This window comes from Apodemus sylvaticus, chromosome 22 (assembly GCF_947179515.1).
Source record: "Apodemus sylvaticus chromosome 22, mApoSyl1.1, whole genome shotgun sequence".
Taxonomy (NCBI): domain Eukaryota; kingdom Metazoa; phylum Chordata; class Mammalia; order Rodentia; family Muridae; genus Apodemus; species Apodemus sylvaticus.
The window spans coordinates 21925779-21951887 of NC_067493.1; the positions used below are offsets into that span (position 1 = coordinate 21925779).

The window sequence follows — 26109 nt, forward strand, 5'->3', positions numbered from 1 at the left end:
GCCGGCACACGGCAGGGCATGAGAGACAGTTTGCGGCAGGAGTTGATGAACAATGGCTCTAGACATTTTTCTGTGTTTCATAAGGTTAGGAATATTGAGATAAGATGTTTATTTACATAAATCTAATCGACTAAGCATTGAGAGTCATGTTCTATCAGGTGATTTGGGTATTGAGAGCCGGCGGTGACTTGCGTGGAAGCAAGAGGATCTCTCGGGACCCTGCCAGGACAATAGTGTCCTAAGCGCCAGTGCTGACACCAGAGCGGACGGGGCCTGCCGGGTCAGGAGAGTGAACCGAACCACTCCACAGAGCCCATGTGGAGAGTTTGCAAGGTGATCTTTTTTAATATTTCCTGCAACACCTGAGAAGCAGCCTTGTGGCAAAAGCCCACAGTATTCTTGGTCAACTCTGGCTGTGAGCTGAAGAAAACTTGTGATTTTAACTTCTTTTTGAATTTTTGGTTTTGTAACTTATACACTGAGATCCAGTGTGGGTCAAGTGGAACTGTGTCACCAAACAGGAAAGTGGTAAGGTTGAGCAGATTAAGGAGCCATGGCAAATCTCACAATCGAGAATGGTTTCCGCCACCACATCCTACGAAAAAGACCATGGCAACTGGTCACGCAGCATGGGGCCCAGAGTTCTCCATGCTGGTGAGGTATCTAGAGGGGTCGCCCTAAGGGCTTACTTAGCCAATGAGCCTCCCTCTCCCGACATTCCCTTCTACAGAAGGTATTCGACCTCTGGTCCACTCTGAATAAGCTGCATACATCCATTTTCCACCAAACAGTCTGGACAAGCAAGGACTGTCCCTCTCATCAAGAACCTCCCCTGTGGGGGCAGCCTCCTTGGAGGCCTCTCTGAGCTCCAGACACTCACCCTTCACTAACCTGGATTCCCCAGCCTTAGGCTCAGCGCCCGCCCTCAGGGCCCGTTCCCAACTCCTGGACATCAGCATCAGCGTCTGGGTGCCCAGTAGTTTGGGAACCCCAGCCTTGGCCCCTGCCTGCACCGTTTCTCACCCAGGCTGGTGGCCCCATCCTAAGCTGCCTTCTGCCTCCGGAGTGGGTGTCAGCATTCCGGAAGCTACGGTAGCGAGGATGGGAAGCAGCCTAGGCCCCTGCGTTTTGTCTGCCTGAGCAGTGTCCACACACCCCAGCTGCAAGGCAGAACACGGACCCACACAACTGCTTCAGTCTATGTCAGAATCTCTTTCAGACTACATGTGATGGAAGACTCCGACATTTCGGATAAAGGCACTGAGGCTTCAGATAAAAGTGGAGCGATCCTCAGTGTCTACGTGATCTGTGACGGTAAAAGCCGCTCATCTCACAAGCTCTGTCTTCAACAGGGTGTGGCACTGCAGACCTCTTAGCTAGCAGGAGCTAACAGCTCCCTGGTAGAGTGCTAATTCTTTTTCTTATTATTTCTATCTATCTGTAGATGTGTGATGTCTCTGTGTGTGAATAGACCGCGCCAAGTGCGGGGCTACAGGCTCACATGCACATCCATGGATGCTACCTAAGCTAAGGCAGGCTGTGTTACCCTAAAGCACCTTATAGTTCACACCAGGAGCCCAAGTGTTCCCTGACCACCTGGAGAGGTGACAGGGTCATACCTGCTCGTCATGGTAGGCTGAAGTTGAAACCATAAAGCATCTTGCATAATTAACAGGTATCTACTATAGGCACACACACAATACAGGGTTTTAATTGTATCCTTTAAGAACAGTGAGGCTTGGGGACTGGAGAGATGGCTCAGCAGTTAAGAGCACTGACTGCTCTTCCGAAGGTCCTGAGTTCAAATCCCAGCAACCACATGGTGGCTCACAACCATCCTTAACAATATCTGACGCCCTCTTCTGGAGTGTCTGAAGATAGCTACAGTGTATTTACATATAATAAATAAATAAATGTTTAAAAAACAAAACAGTAAGGCTTTAAAAATTACTGTCGTTTTAGGGTCTCGGGGGTATGTACTAATTGAGTACTTAGCCAGCATGACAGAGACAGAAAGAGAGAAATGTACCACATGCCCCTATGGTTTCAGTGTATATACACACACACACACACACACACACACACACACACACAATCTCTGAATAAAGGATGTCTCAAAATGGAAAGCAAAATTGTTTCACTTGATTTTGAGAAACTGAGTCAAATCGTGTTCCTGTGCGTACAGAACACTCAGACAGTTAAGGAGATCAGTTTGGGGTAAGCTGTGATTAGGAGGCGCTGTGTCCCACAAACACACATGCGAGGCTTCCTCAGATGAGGCAGGAAGGGGCCTGTGGAGTACTTCACCTGGTCCACAGGCAAGTGATGGGGATGGAGACAGCCCCCACCATCCTGCCTCCGGAAGCTTGTACCCCACTTGTTGCTTTGAGGCCTGTACTTTAACCTTTTACAATTCTTCACTTCAACTTTAAACTTTCCCCAAAACCAAGCAAGGGAGGCAAGGGCTTGGGCTGAAAACCTTTCCTTTTCTGAGCCCGATCTCTGAAGGTCAAACTCTAGCCCTTCAGTGGAAAATAAGATAGGAAGTCAGATACTGACAGTCATGGCTTCCTTATGTTTGAGTACTGAGACAGGGTCTCACTATAACTTGATATGTAGATCAGGCTGTCCTGGAGCTTACAGAGATCTGCCTGCCTCTGCCTCCTGAGTGCTGGGATCCAAAGTGCATGCCACATCTGGCCTGAGGATATGTTTTAAGAAAGTCTAGCTGGAGAGATGGCTCAGCGGTTAAAAACACTGACTTCCAGAGGTCCTGAGTTCAATTCCCAGCAACCACATGGTGGCTCACAACCATCTGTAATAGGATCTGATGCCCTCTCCTGGTGTGTCTGAAGAAAACAATGTACTCACATACATAAAATAAATAAATCTTAAAAAAATATATTAAGCCGGGCGGTGGTTGCGCATGCGCATGTCTGTAATCCCAGCACTCTGGGAGGCAAAGGCAGGTGAATTTCTGAGTTCAAGGCCAGCCTGGTCTACAGAGTGAGTTCCAGGACAGCCAGGGTATACAGAGAAACCCTGTCTCGCAAAAAACCAAATCCAAAAACCAAAAAAAAAAAAAAAAAAAAAGATTTATGGGCTGGAGAGATGGCTCAGGTTTCCAGAGGTCCTGAGTTTAATTCCCAGAACCACATGGTGGCTCACAATCATCTGTAATGAGATCTTGGCGCCCCCTTCTGATGTGTAGGCAGAACACTGTACATAATAAATAAACCTTCTTAAAAAAGAAAGTCTATGCAGTGTGCGCCCTGTGAGACTCACCTGTGGTGAACTGGCCCTTCAGCTTCTGGAAGACAGGGTCCTGGGCTGTGGCTTGTGCCCTGCGGGCCAGGGACTCAGAGGCTGCGCTGGAGAACATGGTTGAGACGTTGGACACATTCTCCAGGCCTACCCCGAAAGTGCTCACCAGCTTCTTGACAAAATTAAGAGTGTGAGGAGTGATCTTGGCATCCGATACAGCACCGCTCTTTTCAAAGGCCACAGAGTAACATTTTGCCAGGCCCTGCTGGAGTTGCCTGAGCACCTAGCAGAAGAGACAAAGACCATCAGTCAAAGAGCAGCGAGGCAGCCCAGGCTGTGTAAGGCCTACTCACCACAGGCCGTTCTGCCTCTGCCTTTACCAACACTCGGCAGGTACCCAGTGCTACCCACAAACTCTCTCAGCCTCAAGGAACTGGCCCAGGGCCCTGCAGGACACACCACTGGCAGGAAAGGGAGTTGTAGTTTATCCCCAGCTCAAGTGACCACCCATAAGGAGATAGCAGAATGGAGACAAGGCTTAGAGTTGTAACCCACACACTGCCACAGCCACAGCCACAGCCACAGCTTGTCCCTTACACTGTAGCCACCAGCAGCCAGACAGAAAGTAACAGAAGCCATGGAAGTGTGTATGGTAGCAAAGAAGCTTAACTCCATTTCCTTCTCATATCACATGGAACACAGGCTGGCCTGCAGGATTAGACCACTATGGCTTCTGAGGTGCTGTGATGAAACTCAGGGCTTTGTGTATCGCTGGCAGACTCTACCTACTGAGCTACAACCTTAGCCCTTATGTTTTTCAATGACCTGAAGCTCTAGTGGCGCCCGGAGAACAACCAGTTACCTGGCTCACCGTTACACCAACTGTAAAGAACTGTGCTGACCAGACACCCCAGTCTGATGTGTACAGACACGTCTGGTACCATCCATTCTGTCCACGGGAGGCAGCGGCTGCAGAATCAGGGCCACCTACCTCTTCATGCCAGTTCTCTCTGAACCAGACCATCTGGTCGACGATGCCTTCCAGGGAAGACAGGAGGGTGGGGTGCAGCTCCCTCTGCATGTGCATGATTCGGCTGCAGCGCCACATGGGCGCTGTCGCTCTTATGGGCCCTGGATCTGATGCAGAATGGGACTGGTTACCCACTGAACTGGGCTGCTGCTGTCCAGAATCTGAGAGCAACACACACAACGCCAATGTCAGCGCGAGACCCAGCGATGCCACCTCAGCACATTACAGGACCCACTGGTCACAAGAATGCCGGTTCCTGCCAGGGAGGACAAGACCTTTCCTCCCCAGGGACAGGGTAAAGATGCCCTGGTTCTAAGAACAACCGTCCTGCTTGACTGAGGAACGGAGAGCAGAGTTAGTTCTGCCCTGAATACAGGAGATCCAGGGAGAAGCTAGTGTGCGCGCCGGCAGATTGCCTACCACCCAGGAGTGTGCAGGTGAGTGCCACGGCTCCTGAGCCCTGCACCATCTCCCAATACATTCCTTGCTACAAAGCTCAAAGAATCTAAAAAACTGGTCTAAATACTTTATCCAGGAAGGCCAACCCCCCTTGCAAAATGACATTTTTGAAAAACAGTCACTGCTACAGAACACTGCATGCCACCTTTCTGGTTTGAGATCACTATATTTAGTCAGGAACTTAATAATCTTAATTTCCAAATGACCAAGCCAGAGAGTTGACATGCACTGTGCCCCCGGCATCCCACTTGATCCTTCTCCCTGGCAGAGGCTCTGGTGCCACGTGAGAAAACTGACTGGCTACGAAGCACCATGCTCACCGAGTCCCCATACCATGGCGTCAGCCCTTTGCTCATTAAGTCTGGTCAAGGGAGACTCAAAGTCTGGTCTTTGTTCTTAGGATTGGCTAGAGACCAGACTGCTGATAGCTCAAGACTGCTCTCATCAGGTCCACAGCACACTGACATCCTGGTTGTTACACAAAAGAGAAAGACCTCACAGACTTCACTCTATCTCCACTAAGTTGTCCCCATGAACACCTATTCCCCTGCCTCAAACTCTATTCATCTGTTAGTCTTGGTCCTCTGTTCCTGACTGAGAAGACTGAGTACCTGCAGGAGGGGAGCTGTGGACAGGGGTGTGCCTGTCATGGTGGTGGACCTGGGGTACCCCCATGAGCCCTCTGAGACCCTGCCAGCCAGCCCAGCCACAACATACCACTCTTGTAGCGCTCCCTCTGCTCAATCTTCAGGGTCAGGTACAGAGTCCGGATGGGGAAGTAGACAGCCTGGGGATACACTCGTCCAACCTGCTGGGAGATGGCACGGAGTCAACTGCACCGTTCCACGGGATAGTTCTGCATGGTGGATAGTTTGTAGGCAGAGCAACTGTATGCAAGCATGAATGGGCTTTTGTTGTGCATTTGGGTTGAAGAGGCCAACACCAAGCAATTGATATAATATATAAAGTTGATGACTAGCAGAGGAAATAGCTTGTTTAAAACCCCACTGAACACGTGCATCTCATGAATTCTACCTGGCAACCAACCATTCAGGGCAGATACCATACTCCATTCTCTTCAGTAAATCTGAGGAAAGCAAGAAACACTGACCCTGGATCTTAACCGAAGAGGTTCCCTGTGTGCCCATTAGTCACGGGACTGTGCACCAGCCATGTCAGGTTATGAGTGACTCCGACTAAAGGCAAGTCCACAACAGCGGCTTCTAGGCCATGCAAACACACAAGTCACAGAAACACGTAGGCAAGGTGGCAGGCGCCAGCTCTACTTTTCTAGCTTGTGACCAAGAGGACACCCTGTCATTCAAACCTTTCCAGATGTGCCACAGAACACCTGCTTGTGTGTGCAGACGCTGCATGGACGATAACACAGGACAGCCTGAGACAGTAACCTGGCAGCTCAGCTCTAGGTCAAACTTGGGTCTCGCTCACGTGCTCTCAAGCAAAAACGGTCTTCTCCAGGAATCCCAGGACAATCCCATGAGGACAGAACCAACTAGAGAGGTCCTGCCTGGCCCGCTGGGCATAGCTGGTGGCTGCTCACTCGGGAGGAGCAGCGGTGCACCCTGTCTCCTCCTCCTCTTTGGAGGCCAGCAGCCCCGACACTGCCCACCTGGCTGATGAGGTTTAACAGCAGCTTGCCCTCTGAGCCCACCAGGCAGGTGAGCAGCTGCGGGATCCACGCCAGCCACTGGATGGGGGGCACGCCGATGCAGTACTTGTCCACAGCGTCTGCCAGCGTGTTTTTGTCATCATCGAAACTCAGAAGCCACAGCACCTAAGGCAGAGGACAAGTTTTAGTTATGTGAAATTCTGAGAGCCTCAAAGGAGGTCCCAACCTTAAATGAAGTGCTGTTATCGCCCATGAGGGAGAGTCAAAACAAAGCTAACGAGCAGCCGTTAAGCTGAAGAAAGGCTACAATCTGAACCTAGTCTTCCTTTAACCTAAAGGGCAGTCACTAGCCGATCCACCCTGGAGACCGGCACCAATTATACAGACGATGGGTAGGAAACCTGCTTGTTATGGTTTTACCCACACAGAACAGACTACATGCTGGTGCCAGCATCCTTCCCTGTCGGGAGCTGGGCCTCCGGAAGCCTGTGACCATCAAGTGAATGAGCGTGGCACTGCCACCGACGGCAGGGTTGGCACTGGCTTAGTGAGCACGGACGCTAGTGTACACCCCCGACTCATGCTCAGCCAGGGATCTGGAGCCCCCAGCAGAGTTTATTCAGATGTCTGCTGCAAACACTGACTCTGGCTGTGCTGAGCCTCTGCAGAGAGCACGGAAGTGGGTTGGATTTCAGTCCCCTCTGGCCTAGAAGGCTTGCTCAGGGTGTGACCCCAGAGCACAAGACACTTGAAAGGAAAGGCTGAGGCCCCAGGATGTCCAGGCCTCTGCTTCCTGAGCTTTAGCTGTGAAGAAGGTCACTGTAGGGATGGGAAGGGTGCAAGGGCAGAAAACAGGCTTCGGAGCTGGAGCTCAAGCCAGGCCCCAGGCCACCCGCAGCTCCATGACGAAGCGCAGTCGCCCAGGCTCACCTTGGCCAAGTACTTCCTGGACTTGCTCTCATTCTGATGCCGGCAAGCGTGCAGGTAGCAGGTGATGGCAGACACACCTAGGTGCAGCTGCCGCTCCTTCACGAAGATGCTCTCCAGGTAGTCCCCCCACATGGCCCAGGCCTTCACCAGCACATCGTGCATCTGCACGGCTGCTGAGAATGCTTTGTTGGCCTCTTCAGATCTGTGTGGAACCAAAACACACACGGCACATGCCACCACCCCGCTTCAGAGAGGATTTCAACTGGTGGTGGCATGTGCCTGGACTAGGGAGGCTGAGGCAAGCAGGGAGACTTCAAAGTCAAAGGTAGCCTAGAACACACAGCAAGCCACAGGTCAGCCTGAGCCACACTGTCAGGGCCTATTTCAAACCTTGTAACATCCAACTGACCAAACTGAACATCTGAGTTCTAGTTAACACATTCATGGAACCACCATGTGGCTTTTCCTATGCAGTCACTCTGATTCCTGGCACTGCCACATCCCTGGCCACCAATCTGCTTCCCATCTCTGGAGACTGACGTATTTGACATATTTCTTGTAAATAAGCTATACACCCTGCAATCTTCTCTATCAGACTGCGCCCAGTACAGTATTTCTGAGGCACTGAAGCACATGTTCTGCAGCTCCACGATTCCACTGTATATGCAGAGGTGTTCACTCAACACCGATGCTATTCCCACACTCTGCCTAGTGACAAGAGCTGCTATACACACCCTGGAACAAGTGCCTGATTGCTCAGGTCTTTTTAGACCAGTAATTCTCAACCTTCCTAATGCTACAACCTTGAATTCAGTTCCTCATGCTATGAGGGCTCTCAATGACAAAACTGTTTTCTCATTACTTCCTAACTGTAATTTTGCTTCTGTTATGAACTGTAATATAAATATCTGATACACAAACCCTGTGAAAGGGTTGTTTGACCCACCCCCCCAACCAAGGGGCAAGACCCACAGTGGTTGAGAACCACTGATTTAGACCAAGGAGCAAATCTCTGGGACCCAGAGCCACTCAGCCCTAATGTTTTCTGTGCTACTGCCACTTGGTCACACTGTCCGTGACAGTGATAGCAGATACCATCTTCCTACCACACTACTGATGTGTGAGAAAATCAAGAAAACCTAGGCCTATGTCCTTTATGAATATAAAGCCTCCATCCCCAATCAAAACTAGCAGCCAACTCCAGAAGCACAGGGAAGCCATGAACAACTAAGAGCTGTTTAACAAGACATGGGTGGGGCTCAATACAACTTCATGTTTCAAACTGGATCCTGGATGGATTTGGCCCAGTTGGGGATGACAGGCTTGTCAGGCTGGGGTGTGGCACTTATATCTGTCTAGGGGGTCCAATGGGATGACTGAGGCAAGGAACTTCAGTCTTGACTGGGTACTATAACAAGGCCAGCTAAAACAACAGAACGCACAAAAAGAGACACCTGTACTCCTCAGACAGGCTGAGGGACAGGTCTGTGGTCACATCGCTTGCTCTCCCCCAGCAGGTGTGCAGGGCTGCACGTGGCTCTGCTGCTAGCTCCCCTCTGCACAGGGCACCATGCTGAGCGCCTCACCAATCACCAGGAAACCATGTGTTTCTGGCTTGAAACCCTTGAGGAGCAGCTGTGGGACCTGTGCCGTCCGTCCGTCCGTTCCCACAGTACTTGTTCCCACCGTTTACACGTACTTGTTGATCTGAGCCAGGAACATGCCCTTCAGGGCGTAGAACTCAGCTGTCATCTCCTTTGTGAAGTATTTTAGGTTTGTAGACTCAATGACTTCAAGGCCCTGTTCAGAAATGAAGAGAAGACAAAGGCTCTTAAAGTTTCTCTGCAACTCATTTCTTTTTACAAAGCCCCTCTGTCTGAAAGCCATGCCCAGCCAGCTTCTCTCTCTTTCCCATGGTCCTCTGGGCGCAGGCACGGCCAGGATCAACCTTACCTCCTCTTTTATAATGGTTTTCTCTTCCTTAAACACTAGCTAGGAACATGGTAGGACAGCGGGTACAGATGAGCTAAGCACGTGGTAGGACAGCGAGCCCAGATGCAGGTGTTAGACTCAACAGTTTCCTTTCCTTGCTTAGGCTGTGTTTGGAACCGTCTCATCTTCCTTCCTGTCTGCCTGGCCCGCGAGCGCCGCCGCAGCGCCTGTCCAGAACCCTACCTGCATGCACTCGTTCTTGCCCATCACTCCTGCCAGCTGGAGGTAGCATTTCACTTGCTGTCGGATCTTCTGGAAGCAATCCACGATGGGAACGGTGGGGATGGTGTGGATACGGCTCAGGATATCCAGCGCCACATTAACCAGACCTTGCTTCCGGGCAATTTTCCCGTACTGGATGATGGCCGAGGCTGAGGCGTGAACTCCAAGCATGGCGTTGTTGGAACTTGGGTCATGGTGAGAGCTATTTTCATATGCAGTTACAATAGCTATAGAATAAAGGAATTAGCTGTCAGGCGCACCACATGCTTTCCCGAGCGTGCCACAATCAGGCTTAGAGAAAGAATGAAGACCACACGGAACATGGCTCATGAGAACAGGATACCCTTCCGTTGTCCCTGTATCCTGCATCTCAGACTACAACCAGGAATGTGGCTTACTTGGTGAAGACTTGTCTAACATTTCACAAAAACCCCGGGTTTGTTCCCTAACACAACAAAGATGGGGCACTGCAAAGCATGCCTCCAGCCCCAGTACTCAGGAGACTGAGGAGGAAGGATCACAAGTTCAGGGTTATCCTCAGCCCTCAGACATAAACAAGGCCAGCTTGGGATGTATGAGATCCTGTCTCCAAAAAGAAAAAAAAAAAAAAAGAAAGAAAGCAGGAAATGAGAAAGCAGAGTACATATTAAGTGTGTTGGTCACCGAATCACAACGATGTCCCTCAAGGGATGCTTAGTGGGTTTAGGGCAGGAAACCCAGGGACAGACACAATGCCACCAGCGACAGGTGTGTCCGAGGCGGGGGCTGTGAGAAGAGCGCCGTCACTCAGTGGTGCTGGCCTGCACTCGAGGTGCAGCAGGACCCCTGGCTAAGTAGATGATGTATCAAGTGGATGGGACACAGAGCACAAAACCTTCCCAGGTTCAACTCTGCCCTCGCCATTACCACCATTACCTCAAAATATGGGAAAAAACCAAACCAAACCAAACTAAACCAAACCAAAAAACAAAAACCAAACGACATGAGACCAGCAGAGCAGGGCGTCGGGAATTACATGATGAGTGCATGCCGGACCAGGTCGGTTTACCCTGGTAATGGTGCTGCCGCCACATGAAGACACTGCTCCAGTGGGACAAGTCGTCAGACACAATGGGCAGCCGGTTCCTCCAGGTCTTCACCACCGTCTTCATGTCGTGGAGGCTGTTGTTCCTGCCCAGGTTGGTCGGCTGCAGGCCTGCATTTATCTGGGCAGCTTCCTGAAGCTCGATGATCTGCTGGGCAGCCTAGGGGCAGAGCAGGAAAGAGTCCACAGCTGGGGCGGGGCGGGGCGGGGCGGGGCTGAGGCCTCTACAGGGAAGGGCACTGCCGCCACCCTAACAACCCAGGTTTGAGTCTGATCCCCAGAACTCAAAAGGTGGAAGGAGAGAACTGATTCTGCAAAGTTGTCCTCTGACCTCGTGAGTCTGGGCCAAGATGCACACACAAACACAAAACAGAACAGCCCAACGCAGTGAAAGGCTTCCAGAAAGCACTCTTATGGGTGTGGCCTGGGCTTTCACTAAGATCCCTTAGTTGGGGGCTGGCGAGACAGATCTGTGGTACAGGAGCTGACTCAAAGACCGCGGGCTTGAACTGACCTGAGACATGGTGAAAGGAGCTACCCTCTGACTTTCACGTACACGTAAGAACGTGACACTGCATGTGGTGCTGTGAGCACTTGCGAGGGAGGAAGAGGCAGGAAGAGCTTGAAGTATGAGTGTAAGGTCAACCTGGGTTCGAGGCCAACCAGGCTCCAGAGTGAGACCCTGTCTCAGGAAACAGACAAACAAACAAAACAAAGCAAAAACAAAAAAGCCCCAGCCGGGCCTGGGCACACACCGTTTATCCCAGCACTACAATCCCTGAGTCTGAGGAAAGCCAGCCTGGTCTACAGAGTGAGTTCCAGGAGAGTCAAGCTATGCAGAAAAACCCTGTCTTGGGGGGAACAAAAACCCAACAACAATAACAATAACAAAATTTCTTAGCTGTGTGGAAGCAATTATTGGTGTTGGGTCCCCTACAACTGCTATTGCACATGGTTGTGAGCCATCCTGTGAGTGCTGGGAACTGAACCTGGGCCCTGTGGAATAGTAGTCAGTCCTCTTAACCAATGCGCTCTCTCTCCAGCCCTAGTAATCATCTCTTTAAATGCTGTAAGACTTGGCCATACCCAGACTCCTAACACATAGCTGGATTATAAACCATGAGCACAGCAGTGAGACAGACTGCTTTTCATTCTCATTCCCAGACATTCAGACATCAGGATACGGTGACATGCTGCAGTATACACTCCATGTTTTGAATGTCTAACTGCACAGTAATTCCTATGTTTTTACAGTTAACTGTCACTCATGGCTGGTACTTTATCAAATAACTCAAAAGTGCAACCATTAACCATTTCCAGGCAAAGATAGTTTCTCAGTAGTCACAAGAGGGGGCTGCTATGAAGGCCCTGGATTCAATTTGTGTGCATGCATCGTGTGTGTGTCTTGTCTGTCTACATGTAAGGAATCAAAAGAAGTGAGAAATCCCTGGAAATCTATCAGTCACAGCAGCAGCGACCCTCTCCTACACTGCAAAGGAAAGTCTGCTCATAACTAAAAAATTGAGAATGTTTCAGTCACCTAAAATCAGACACTCACATGTGTGTAAAATGACACACATGGGTCATTTTAGGGGACTTTCAAAAAAAGCAGAGGTAAGAGGCACATAGAAAAGCACCAAAATGTCAACATGACACTGGTCACTAGAGTTCAGCTCCCTAAGTCCGTGTGGTTCTGAGAGGCTGCACTGCTATGCCCTGAATCCCTGCTCCCAGAACTCACTGGGATTCAGTCTCCTTAAAGCAACTACAGGGTTTTAAGAGATACTCAGGACTGGACCAGCAGCAGGAAGAACCCAGATTAAATACTAGTAGCTCTGTAAAAAACAAAAAGGACTTCTCCACAACACACACATTCTGTCTGATGTCCCGTCTAGAAGCCTGCCACAGATGCTGTCATGCGACCTTTATACCTCTAGGAAGTGAGCCCAAATAAACTGCCACAGATGGTTCACACTGTAGCCCACACAGTGCTGTATAAAACACAGTCATACACACCACAGCAAACCCTACATATTAGTTTAGTGCCAACAGTACTCATTCAAACTGCCAGAGACACTGCTGCTGATGCCCAGGGTGGACACCAGGACACAAGCAAGACGTGAGTCTTTCAAGGCTGGACAGGACCCCTCCCACATTGGTATGGTAAAATCAAAATCACTTGTGATAATGTTTCAGACCCTGAAATACAAAATGCAAAGTCACCCAGTTTGTCTCCTAATGCTCTGACGTAAGAGCATTATATGTACTTTCTAAGGATGACTTCCCCGGGGAAAGGCCGAGACCAGGGCAGAACTTCCCTTACCACTCTGCTCATCCCCGGCCCTCAGCTGCTCTGAGGCTGTAAGGACTCTAGGCGGAGCTGGGGGGAGGGGCAGTACCTACCTGCAGAAGAGGTGTATGCACATGAGACACCACGTGGGGCAGCCGGCGCCACTCACGGATGGCCAGGCTGCTGGCCATCTCCACCAGGCGCTCAATGAAGCTCAGCTGCTGCTCCTCGGGATGGCAGATGGCCAGGTACCCGCGGTACATGTTAACCTTCCAGGCCATCTCCTTCGGACAGCTGACCTCCACCTGGAGTGAGAGGTGACAGGCAAAGTGCTGACGGCTCCCTCCCTACTGTGGCCAATTATACAAAGCAGTGATATGAGAGCTGACTTTCAGCAGAGAGGCCAGGAGTTTACGCTGCTCCCACAGAGAAGAGAGACTGGACCCCTGTCACGGCACCATATGCTTAGACCCCTCAGGATCAAGTCATTTTACACAACTCACTCACACTGAACATCACACACGCCAGGAGCCTGTCCCACCAATGGCTTTTCAGATAACAGCAAACCAGGGTGGCCTGGGCTGCTCTGGGTCCAGTCTTTGGTGTTAGTCCTGATGATTCTTCCAACTAAATCTACCAACTACATCAATTTAATTCTTCCAAATCTCTTCATGGACTACTTTTGTCATCAGAGGTTAAGGTCTCTATACCTAAACTCATTTTCAGGTACAGCTGAATGACAGGCTAGAGATGGCTTGGGGCAGTGCTTCTCAATCTTCCTGATGCTGAGACCTTTACTATATAGCTCCTCATGCACCAACCCCAAACCTTCAAACTATTTTCCTTGCCACTTCTTAACTGTAATCGTGCTACTGTTATGAATTGTAATGAACATAGCTGTACTTTCCAATGGTCTTAGGTGACCCACCATTTGGGGAAAGGGTTGTTTGACTCCAAGAGGTCACAACTCATAGCCTGAGAACCACTGGCTTAGCAGGGCAGGAGCACTTGCTGCTCTTGCACAGAACCCAAGTTTTGTTTTAACATCTACAACAGACAGCTTGCCTGTACACACCTGTAACCAGCTCTAGGAGATCTAATGCCCTCTTCTGGCCTCTGCAGGCACTACACTACTGTATACATAATACATGTGTACAAGTACACACACACACACTCACACACCATGTTGTCACTGAGATGGTTCCTATATTTGAGTAAGTTTGTTTGTAGGTGAGCACTGTGTGTGTGTGTGTGTGTGTGTGTGTCTTACCTGCACCAGGGCCTCCTTCATGGCAGTCCAGTTGGACACCCTCCATGCACACTCCAGGACGAGGTAAGGATTTATGTGGCCTTTAGACTGGCCGAATTCAGTCAAGGCTTCCCACTGGTTCAGCTCCTTGGAGCACCTAGGAGACCGGGATTAGGAGCAAAAGCTCAATCAGGACAACACACTGACAGGCTGAGAGGCAAAGAAGGGTTCTAAGACAGCGTCACAGAAGAAGAGAGTACTGGAGGGCAGACTGCTGCGAGACAACAGGACTTCCTCCAGGAAGCAAGCCTGACTGCCCACCCACCACCCGCCCCGGGACCACAACACAGCAGAGCTCTAGGACCTGAAAGGAGGCAGGATTGATTCATTTCATCGACAGCACATTTAATTACATGACTCATTTAATGCATTTCTCAGATTTTGTAGCAACCAACCCTTTCAAAAACACTCAGGAGGAATCCACAGACAAGTTCCTCTGGCTCTTTAATCATTCATAATAAATTATTAAACCCCTGACTGGGTCTCACTATGCAGACCACACTGGTCTCAAACTCAAGATCTGCCTGTTTCTGTCCCTAGTGTGCTGGGATTAAAGGTATGTGCCACCACGCCCATAAACTTCACACAACTGAATCTGATAGCGGCCGGCAACTAAAGGGTTCTCGATATACAGCAAGCACCCACTAGCTTAGAATCAAGCGCACATGAACCCAAGACACTTCTGCCAGCACTTGCCACAGCCAGCTACACACTTCACACTAGCCTGTGTCCACTTTCAGGATGCCCCTGTGCCACGAGCTATTCGTGAGTGATGCCAGCAACACCTCAGCTCACTGTGTTATGAATGCAGTGCTTTACTGCCCGGACAGCTTTCTGGCCTAAGATAAAGAAGCCTCCTAATGAAACTCAAAGACCTCAGTGCTCCCTTGTTAGTATTCTTCCGCACACTCATGCCAAGTCAGTGTGCATCTCTGAACTGCATTGTGTTAGAATGCTTCATTTTAAAAACTGGTATTTGGCTAGATGATCTCGGCGCACAGAGGCAAACGGACTTCTGTGAGTTCAAGGCCAACCTGGTCAACAGAGCCATTTCTAGGACAGCCAAGGTTACACAGAGAAACCCTGTCTCGAAAAACCAAACCAAACCAAAAACTAACCAAACCAAACCCCTGGTGTTTGCGGGGCCAGTAAGATGTCTACATGGTAAGATGCGTGCCACCAAGCCTGAGACACACACAAATAAATAGATGTTATTTGAATATTTTAAAAAGTGTATCAAAAAGCCGCAGCAAGCCCTTTGGGGCCGACTCACCTAACCCAGTGGTCCTCCCAGAGCTGGTACTCAGGAAACATGGCGGGAGAGGCGTTACTGCGCTCGTGCTCCTTTTTAGCTTTGTCCATTGCCTTTTCATAGGATTCTTGGGCCTGAAGAGGTTAATGGTGTCATCAGACTACTGGGGAACAGTTTTCCTTGTATTCTCTCATCTGTCTGGGGCACGCTAGACACGAACCTAGGAACCAGTATTTCCTTCTCATCCAAGGCTACCTGACACCCATAGCTCACCTTGTAGAGAGAGCAGAGGAGAGCACAGCCCTCACAAAGGTGGAGGGCCACAGCACATGCAAACGTGCCCAGCTCTGGGCCCCAAAGTCCTCCGCGGGACCCAGAGTCACACTGTACTCAGTGCCTGTGTCCCACAGGAAACATGAGGCTGAAGACTGACATCCAAGCACTGACTGTATCTACGCAACTGTCTCCAAAAGAGCCAGGGCTGGCAGGTACGAGTGTCCATATCTGTCTCTCATGCTAGAAGACTGAGGTAAAGACGTCTCAGCAGGGAAAGGCTTCAGAGCCTGAGTTTGAGCCCTAAGCCCAGGTAAAGGTGGAAGGAGAGAAACGATTACATAAAGCTGCCCAGACCTCCATATGCGTGCCACGTCATACATGCTCATATATGTGCACACCCTACACACAAGATTTAAGTTTTAAACCATGTAAGGCAAGACTTGAAAGGATCTTCATGAGAAGATAACACTTTGTGGCTGGGGTACAGGAGGCTTACTGAGCCTGCTCGAGTTCTGGGTTTCAGTCAAGAACTTTAACAAATGATATCACTCAATGAGTCAGCAATCTCCCCAAGTGTAAACTCATTGAAACTTAAGCATGGTGCATCCCATGGTGTACCATCTCATGGGACATCACCTAGAAGTGAGAGCCACCAGCCATCACCCAGAGGGAGGCATCGCTACAGGCCATCACCTGCTCAAAGAAGCCGTGCTGCTCATAAGCAATGGCGGTGGCAGTCTCCGAGAACTTGCATCGCTTCTGCCACAGGCCAGCCCACATGTCCTCTTCTTGTAACAGAGAGTAAAGTTCAGCAAGGGAATCCAGTATCTCCTGAAAGAAATCACTGTTTCTGAGTGCTTGGGTCAATCACATACCTAATCAACAAGTCCCTGGAGCCGTGATTTAACGCTCTGGGAAGACTATTCAAAGCTGTTGAGGGCAGTCACCTGCTGAGGCGGAGTTATGCTCTCCTGCTCATAAAACTCAGTTGTCTGCTTTGGTTTGATGGGCAGACTCAGCCCCTTCTCAAAAGCCTGGTGCTCCAGCATCAACGTGGAACGGAACCAGAGGTTGTGAGTCTTTCCCAGGTACTTCAGCACACAGGGCCGCATGGGGATTGGTGGGACGCACTGAGACATGGCTTCCACAAAGCAGTTCAGTGCGCTGGGCTGACAGTCTCGCTGCACCTGATGACTGCCGCTGCACAGGAAGGGGCTGATCTCCCCCGCCAGAGCCTAGAACCAGAGACGGAGCTGTTTCAGGTCTTCATTCAAAACCTGGCAAGCTTGAACCCAGGACTGCTACTTCACACCTGCAATTCCACCCAGCACTTTGGAGGTCAAGGCAGGAGGATGGCAAATTTAAAGCCAGTCTGAGCTATGAGATGAGCTGTGGCCAATCTGGGGTATGTACTGAAGACCCTGTCTCAGACACAAGTAAGAAGACTGGCCTCTCTCTCCCCTCATCACCTGCAGCGCCATGATAATTGCTCCTTGGGTGAGAACCAGCAGTCTTATCATGCTCTGAAACTTAGAACTGTGTTCATTCTGGGTTATTTACCAAAGGCTAAAACTGCATTCTCCTAAAACAGGTTTTTAAGATTCAACTCACATGCTGCTGTCTGTCAGAGAGGATTTTCCACAGCCTCGGGAAAAGCTGGACCCAGGTCTTCTCGGCCAACGTTGTAGAAATGTGGCAGAGCTGAACAAAGGCACTGAGCAGCGCCCCAGTCTGTGGGCAGAGGAAGTGGAGCTCAAATAGCAGGCCATGCCGCCTGCACCCCCGACTCCAAGGACACCGAGTCCGCTGTGCAGTCAGCCCCACAACCCTCCTTTCTAGCAGCATGCAAGACGGTACAGGAGGATGCTGACTCCAGTCCCTCAGTACTCTACACTCACCAGGACAGCAGCAGCCACTCACATACAAGTTCAGAGCCTGACTTAACAGAAATCCAGCTTGGTTCCCAAGAAAATGTAATACAGAAATTACTGAGGAGTAATTGATTTTTCTTCTTCCTAGGCCCTGACACAAACAGCACTGTGTGATACTCCCCAAAAGTGACTGGGTGCATGTGGTGGTTTGAACAGGTTTGGCCTCCACAGGCTCATTCACGTGTTTGAATGCCTAGAACATGGGGAGTGGCACTATGAGGAGGCGTGGCCTTGGAGTAGGCATGGCCTCATTGGAGGGTGTTTAACTGTGGAGGCAAGCTTTGAGGTCTCACTGATATGTTGATTGCCTTCAAATCAAGGTGTAGACCTCGCACGACTTCTCCAGCACCAGGCCCGCCAGCATGCTGCCAAGCTTCCTGCTATGACGAGGATGGACTAAACTGCTAAAGCTATAAATATCAACTAAATGTTTACCTTTTAAAGAATTGCCTTGGTCATGGTGTCTCTTCACAGCCATAAATCCCAAACTAAGACAGTGCACAAAGCCTTAACTGATCAGAGTGTCCAAATGCAATAATGCCACACCCATGGTTATCAGTGTCTGTGGAAACCGCAGCTCCTACCTGAGGAGACTGCCAGCAGCATGCATGCGGGATGCATGCGGGATGCATGCGGGAGGAGACTGCCAGCAGCATGCATGCGGGAGGCTCTCCCGATAGAGCCAGCCTGTGCTTGTACTTTTCTACATACACCTCCTGATCTGAGGGCCTTGATCAATAACCCAGAGTTACTGTTCATCACTGCCATTACTAAGTGTTTTTTAGGGCTGGAGAGATGGCTCAGCAGTTAAGAGCACTGACTGCTCTTCCAGAGGTCCAGAGTGCAATTCCTAGAAACCATATGGTGGCTCACAACCATTGGTAGTGGGATCTAATACCCTCTTCTGGTGTGCCTTAAGATAGCAACAATGTACTCATATACATAAACTAAATAAATCTTAAAACAACAATAACAAAAAGACCAAAGTGTTTTTTACTGCTTCCACAGGACATTAAGTACTGGAGACACCAATTTGTCTATTTTCTTTACAGAGCCCTATACCTGCTTTCTTATTAAATGTTGGCTCCAGACTCTGCCAGAACCAGAGCCAGAAACTATAAGGTTTCAACTGGGGTGGGAAGGAAAACTGGTAGGAGGAGAACTAATACTGGTGTGGAAAGACCCAGTTTTGAAATTAAAAAAAAAAAAAAAATTGTGGGCAGAAGAATTTACTTCCAAATTTGTTCACAGACCTTCACTTCCCGGAGTGTGTCAAGAAATTTGTCATGTCTGTTGGTAAGCATGTGCAGCTGGTTTCCAATGTCCTTCTCAGAAAGCTCTTTGGTTTTGGGTGTGCTGGTCTGGTCACCAGGAGCCAGCTCAATATCAATCTCTACGTCCTGAACAAAACACAAAGAAATGCAGGTCACAGAGTTCATAAGAACCCAACTAACACAGTTCCTATGGCCCACTGGCTACTTTTCAAAGATTTTAATTATGTATACATGTGAATCTATGGGGAACGGGCACCTGCGTGACTGAGAGCCACTCACAGTTGCTGAGACTAGGCCGAGGCTGGGGCCTGAGCACGGAGGGTCCTCTTTGAGGACCAGGTCTCCACCTCTCCATTTCTAACACGTGCATAAGTTATTTTCTTAGTTTTCTAGAAGCTTTTCCCAGCGCATGGGTTGATCACCTCTATCTAACCATAAAGCCACCAAATGTAACAGGCTTCAAATGCTAAACTTCTTAGGCACCCACATGAAGCTCAAATTCGGGGGGTTTATTAGAGCATTCAGACTTTAAAATCTGTGGTCTCAGATCCAAAACAAATAAACAACAACAACAAAACAAAAAACCCTGAATTTTCAAAATGCAGAAATAACCAAAATGTGATATAAATATATGCATAAGCATTTTAGATGAAGACTACTGCTTTATTTACATACTCTTCAATTAAAATCCATAAACGAAAGCCAGCTCACCCAGCCCAGAACTGTTGCAGGGTATTTGATTATACTGTGAACCTCGGTATTGTGTTGTTTACCGGAAACCCTGCATCTGGTTGGGGTGTGGCTCAGCATCATCATCATCACACACCGTTAATGGCCCTGGCTGGACTCGACACGCCCTCATTAGAGACCTCTAATTCCCAACAATGAAGGTAAAGTTAGTCTATAGAAGGAAGCCCCAGGTTTGAAAGTGTTAGCTACTTGAGTGACAAAGTGACAAATCAGAGAAAGATCTGACAGAATACAATGCGCCCAACTCCCACAAGAACAGGGGAGATGGAAGCTACTTTAGACAGAGGGTGCAGAGTGAGAGGGAGGAGGCAGATATAGAGAGACAGGGTGCCGAGAGAACAAGCTAGACACAGGTGAAGACAGAATGAGCCAGAGAATGAGAAGGAGCCAGAGGATTAGACTAGATTGCCAGTTAGTTTGAGGAGAAGCAGCAATTCAGGAGAAGCTGACAGAAGCCAGATTGAATCAGTCAGCCTGGAGAGGAGTTTGAGTCAGAACAACTGAGTTAAATCAGCCAGCCAGAGCTCAGAAAGAACAAAATAGTGAGCTTATTCAGCAACAAGTCTCAGAGGCTGAAAACATTCTAGGTCTAGATGCGATTGATTGCAAGGAAGACAGAAGCTCCCAGGACCAGGCCTCAGTGAGCAAACAATGACTTCAGGCAAACAAACATTACTTTCGCGGAGCTTGCGTTTAGCTAGCATGCGGAATGTTTCATCTTGGCACTTCTGTCTGTACACCATGGTACTCTGGCTCCCATCTACCCCTCATGACCCTCCCTGCACCCAACTACATCTTTTTCTTAAACAACTGTGGAAGAATGATCATTTGTGTTTGAATTATAGGAAGCAAAATAAACTGCAAACTTCAGGAGCCAGAAGTGTATCATTTGTTCTGAGAAGCAGCATGGCCGCCAGCGGCCGTGCTCCGTCACATCAGTGCTGCTGAGTCACCGTATAGGACATGCCCGAGTTAGTGTTCCCTACTCTCAAGTTTCTAGAAGTCACAGCCAACAAGGAAATCAGGAAAGCCAACAATCCCTGAAGGCCAACAGGTCAACTGTACTACCCACTACGCTGCCCTGGCGGAGTCACTAAGGATGGCTACTGATGTCACTCAGAATATTACAGAAAGACATCACAGATGACCTGATTAACAACTTCTTCCTTAATTGTCCTAGGGATCAAGCCCAGAGACTCTACACCTGCTAGACAAGTGCTCTACCAACTAAGCTAGAGCCCCAGCACCCAACTCACCCACCCTTTTACAGCAAAGGAAGTGCTTTTCCAGTTGCTAAACGACTTCCCTCTAAAACCCACACCCACTCCAGGTTGCACTTCCCAAGCCAGCAGCCTAAGGAGTGCCAGCGAGCTCCGAGCTCTGAAGGCTGGGTGGGTGGGGTGGGGCGGGGCAGCCAAGGCTTTCCAGATGCTCTTCGGGCTCCACATTACCCATCCAGGCATGTGACTATACACAGGGCTCCCACAAGGCTGTGGGGGGCTCAACCCTGGGTTCCTGGATGATGGTTATCACTTCTAGTCCAAGTACAGCATCACAACAGAGGGGAAACCTCAAAATAAATTCCTCTGTTTTAAGCAGAATTGGCTCAGAATAATAACACCAAACGAGCATGCCAAATAAGATGCTTTCCGATTTTAATGGCAAGAAAGTCAAAACTAAGGGGCCACACTGAGCTGTGGGGCAGAAACAAGTCCCGATGACTTGGCTCTTGCCAACTCAAAACTAATGGCAACTTTGTCTGGGCAGCCAGAGCCTCACCTCTTCTTTAGACTCACTGTTCTCTCTTTCCCGAGGCTCCTGCTTGACGTGCGTGACCATGGCAAAGGCAGCTCGGTCGTGGCTGTCGGCCAGGTTGATGACATTGGTGATGGATGGGAGCATGGCTCCCTGGCAGCTGGTACCAACAGCTGTGCTCTTTTCGCATACGGCCAGGAGGAGCTGCAGAGACCATGGGGGAAAGATCAGGTTAACACCAACACCTGGTACTGGGAGGGTGTGAACACCCAGGCCTCCCCCCCCCCCCCCCCCCCCCCCCGACATCAGAGCCGCAGCTCACATAGACAACCCAGGTCCACACCTCAGGTCACAGAGCCCCACCCGCACTGCAGCCTCCTCTTCTCTGCCCCAGAGGCACTGTCCAGCAGACTCCCTCTATTCTCCTTTCCTCTCACGACCTGCAGCACAGCCCTGACCCAGCCCAGGAGCCTCCTAGGTCATCTTTAGACCCACCCTTTCATATATCTTTTTCTACACAGCTGGCCCCATTATTCCCCTCATTCCCTGAACCCCTCGAAGTCTCAGAGAAACAGTGTACACTTTTAGGGAGAGAGGACACGAAGTCTTCTGGTGTGACATCAGCCTTTAACTGCCTGTGACGTCTCCTTGTGTTCTCAGCACTCCCAGTCACCACGGGGCCCCTTGCTTCTGCTGCTCCCACACACAGAGGGGAAAAAAATTGATCCTTCCCAAAGGGAGCCACGCCAAGCTCAGCTGTCAGAGGGCCAGGACACAGTTCCCTTCCTCACATCAGAGAGAATGCCGCGGTTGTGTCCAAGGTGAAACCTCGTTTCATTCATAGGTCAGGAGCTATGACTCTCCCAAGCACCAGCACCCTGACAAGGCAGCACTGCCTGTTGTCTGAAACCCACAGTAACATTGGTCCTGGAGTTATGTCTGTCCCGTCATCCCCATCCTCACCCCTCCTCTACAGTCCTCTCACGGAGCCACCACACCCTCTGCAGGCTGGACTGGAGTGATCACACCACCCGCCTGCTACCCACCCCAGCACCCAAATCCTCACACTAAGGAACCCAAAACGACAGTGTTAGCAAGGTACAGGTCCAGCTCTTTCACAACTAATGAGATGACAGTAAGTGTCCATTCAACTTTCTAGGTAGATGGAATTTAAAGATGCTTCTATGTGAAGAAAAAGGAATCTTTGCCCAGTAAAGAGTTTCTTGCAGCTTTCTGAAAAGGGCTCTAATTAGCAAAGTAAGGACTTGCATATTTCCCTGTACATCATGGGTATTTCTACCCTTCCCTGAGTGAAGAACGCAGTCTTTTGCTGAGAGCAGCCCCCTTCAGCTCACTCACATGCGGGAATGCTGTGCCTGTCCTGTCCGAGGAACTGTCTGGGAAGGATTAAAGGGCGTGGCCTTGCTGGGAGGCGAGTCACTGGTAATGGGCTTTCAGGTTTCCACAGGCTTTGGCCACTCCCAGTGGTGCCCTACGCACTGGGGCACTGGGGTCTGAGCCGTGTGAGCTCAGCTGCTCCTCCTGCCATGCCCTGGCTGCACGGGAACCATAAGCCTAACTGAATGCTTTCCTCCATAGGCTGCCATGGCCATGGCTTTATCACAACAGCAAAGCCATCAATTCCCAGCTTATGGCTGCCTTCTGTGCCCCCAGGCTCTCCCAGGCACAGAGAGGAGCTTGTGCCCTACCTCAATGCACTGCTTGATCCAGAAATGGCTCCCCATGGCTTCCCAGTTCTGGGAACAGGTGACATACAGCAGGCGCTCATAGACACGCCGTTTCATAGAGTTGTCAAAAACCTCAAAAAACTTGGCCCTGATCAATGGCTGGGCACAACGCAGTCCAGAGAGAAAGGCAGGTTCAAGCTTGGCAGTCAGCTCACTGCCCGAGAGAGCCTCATCCCTGTAACGAGAGAAGGCAGGGGAAGAGCCAGGTGACCACCCGGTCAGTGTTCAAGCTGACCTGCACCAGCCCCCCTCCCCATCAACTCCGCTGGAACACCAAGGGTGTGCTTCTGCCACAAAGGCAAAAGCAGCATCTCTGCAAGCGTTTAGAAATGCGATCAAGGGTGCTAGAGAGATGGATCAATGGTTGGGACCAGTAGCTACACTTCCAGAGGACTTGGGTTTGATTCCAAATCCTGCACAACTCCAGTTCCAGTAGATCTGATGCTCTCTTCTAGCCTCCATGGATACTTCATGCATGCACACACATGGATACTTCGCGCGCGCGCGTACACACACACACACACACACACACACACACACTCTCTCTTAAAGACAAAGAAGTGCCATGAAGGTATGTTACCTTAACACAAAGTGAGTACTAAAAGTAGATGGGAGAGGAGGAAAGCCACACTTCACCCAGTAGGGACACCACTGACCGGAGGCAAAGTGACCAGTGCTCAATTACCTGTACACGTAGTTAACAAGGTCCAAAAACTGGGCATTTAGTTCCAGGTCTTCTGGGAAGCGTTTCTCTATGTAAGTCATCATTTTCACAAGCAGGATTGACTTCTCCCGGAGTGTAGGTGTCTACAAAATTGGTTTCCCCAGAGAAAGTGCCAATTACTTCTACTTGAAAAAAACATAAATCCAAAAGACTTTCACAGCCACTTGCCCTGTCTCACTCTCCATGCTCCTGTTACTTTACCAACAACATTATTATTTATTGCAATCAGGCCAGCTCATTTTTGAAGAGAAAAAAAAAAAATCAAAGATGGATCATGACTACTTTTGGGTATTCAAAGTCAAGACATGCCAACAACCTCCACCTGGCTGACTCACAGGAAACAAGTCAGAAGCTCCCAAGCACCCTCCCACATGACAGTCCCTTACTTGCAACAATACTTCACAGCTTACAGTTCTCGTCATTAAAGAATAAACTTACGAGACTCATGTAGCACTGTAACACAAGCAAGGCCACTGTGAGAAGTCTAGCAGGTGGCTCATCGGCATGGCTCACCAGCGCCCAGTAAGCATGGCCTCATCAAGCAAAGCTACGTGGGCATGATACGGCAATCTCTTGTTTCACGTTTCAGAAGGAAAAGTAAGGGGGTCTACTTCAGCGTATTCCTGGGTTCTAGACAGGGCAAGCTTCCTGCCAGCTCACCTGATTGGCTGCCATTGGGGAATTATTCTTAACCCATTCCTCCACGATCTTCACCACAGCTCGGAGGATCTTGGCGTCTGGGGACTTCTCAATGAGGGAGGTCAGGATGGTCTGGATGAAGTTCTTACGCATCTCCATGCTCATCACCGCCAGACGAGTCTTTACGAGATCCAGGCTCAGCATCACCAGCTCGCTTGTTCCAGCTGTGCAGAAGAACAAACACATCTGTCTGACCCTACAGTTGTAGTTAAAGGAGCTGTTGTCTGCAGAAAACATTCACAAATGCTTTCACCGGCAACTGGCATGCTTGGACTTGACGCCACCCCACGTCTTATGGCTGCACCACCTTGCACAGTGCCCTCTAGCAGCCCTAGCCACAAGAAAGGGGGAATGACAAGAGCTGTGGGACCTATGCAGGGCACCCAGCCTCTCCACAGCCCACCTGAAGTTACTTGGCACTTGGGTCCTGGGGAAACCCTCAACAGCCATGGGAAACACAACACCCTGCTACCACCCAATTCTCCTGTCAGTAGGAGCCTTGGCTCTGCTCTAGAACCTAACATAATTCTTCTGAAACAACAACTCTGATAACTCAGTGGTGAAGGTTCACATCATCGCTCCATTTTCAACTGCTTCTCATTCTTTTTTTTTTCTTCAAGCTCCTTATTTTTTTTTTAATATGTATTTATCTTATGTATATGAATACACTGTAGCTGTCTCCAGACACACCAGAAGAGGGCATCAGATCCCATTATAGATGGTTGTGAGCCACCATGTGATTACTGGGAATTGAACTCAGGTCCTCTGGAAGAACAGTCAATGCTCTTAACCACTGAGCCATCTCTCCAACCTGCTTCTCATTCTTACACTCACATTTTTAAACTAAATGTTTGGCCTGAGCAGTGTTTTGACTTTAAACCTCTGTCACAAGAGCAATTCAACAGAACTTCACATTAATCCATGTACAGGGCAATGTCCACCACAGAGCTCGCAGTGACAAGATGACCCACAAAGTCATCTTGTGGGTAGAGAAAGAACACCCGCCCTGGGCCGTCACCTGCGGTTGCTTCGGTGCTCCCAGATGCTGTCTGTGGACTTAGATGCTCTCGGACCATCTTCTGTAGGGAGCGCATGAACACAGAGATGAGCCTGTCGATGTAGCTTGGGTTGTTGCAGCAGGCCGACTTGAGGATCATAAGTGTTCCTGCAGTTCAGGAAGAGCAGTTATTTTATAAAGAAATAACAACTGTGCTGGAGAGACACTTCAGTCAGTGTGGTGCTTGCCTAGATAACCCTAAGACCCAAGCTTGATCCCCAAAAGTCAGATGGGAATCAAGACACACAGTGTCTAAGTGTCTGCCAAGAATTGATCTTTCACTAGGAATGTCTTCAACATCATCTTGACCCTGACAGAACATGAACTCTGCTCCTGGGTCGTATGACAGGCCATCAGAGGGCCTTTGCCGCGTGTGTGCCAGCATCTCAGGTGTGTACATGCAGGCTTGTTAAGCCTCTTTCTGTATAGCAGC

At 49.7% G+C, this 26109-nt stretch overlaps 1 protein-coding gene across 13 annotated transcripts in view; it reads right to left on the reverse strand.

Annotated features, from left to right (window-relative positions):
• Window positions 1-26109, reverse strand: part of Trrap (transformation/transcription domain associated protein) — a 98375-nt gene that overhangs the window by 10404 nt on the left and 61862 nt on the right. For 5 of the 13 annotated variants that reach the window (XM_052168762.1, XM_052168764.1, XM_052168766.1 and 2 more), the window contains 20 exons: window positions 25638-25784; window positions 24581-24783; window positions 23882-24003; window positions 23158-23371; window positions 21473-21652; window positions 18923-19069; window positions 17350-17469; window positions 16686-16973; window positions 16432-16569; window positions 15484-15596; window positions 14172-14307; window positions 13015-13206; window positions 10543-10771; window positions 9489-9754; window positions 9013-9113; window positions 7314-7515; window positions 6384-6548; window positions 5471-5564; window positions 4256-4455; window positions 3286-3547 (listed from right to left, as the gene is read on the reverse strand). In XM_052168762.1, coding sequence (XP_052024722.1) covers window positions 3286-3547; window positions 4256-4455; window positions 5471-5564; window positions 6384-6548; window positions 7314-7515; window positions 9013-9113; window positions 9489-9754; window positions 10543-10771; window positions 13015-13206; window positions 14172-14307; window positions 15484-15596; window positions 16432-16569; window positions 16686-16973; window positions 17350-17469; window positions 18923-19069; window positions 21473-21652; window positions 23158-23371; window positions 23882-24003; window positions 24581-24783; window positions 25638-25784 — 3519 coding nt within the window. The remainder of the gene's footprint in view (window positions 1-3285; window positions 3548-4255; window positions 4456-5470; window positions 5565-6383; window positions 6549-7313; window positions 7516-9012; window positions 9114-9488; window positions 9755-10542; window positions 10772-13014; window positions 13207-14171; window positions 14308-15483; window positions 15597-16431; window positions 16570-16685; window positions 16974-17349; window positions 17470-18922; window positions 19070-21472; window positions 21653-23157; window positions 23372-23881; window positions 24004-24580; window positions 24784-25637; window positions 25785-26109) is intronic. The other 8 variants (XM_052168770.1, XM_052168772.1, XM_052168767.1 and 5 more) reach the window with 6 other exon arrangements.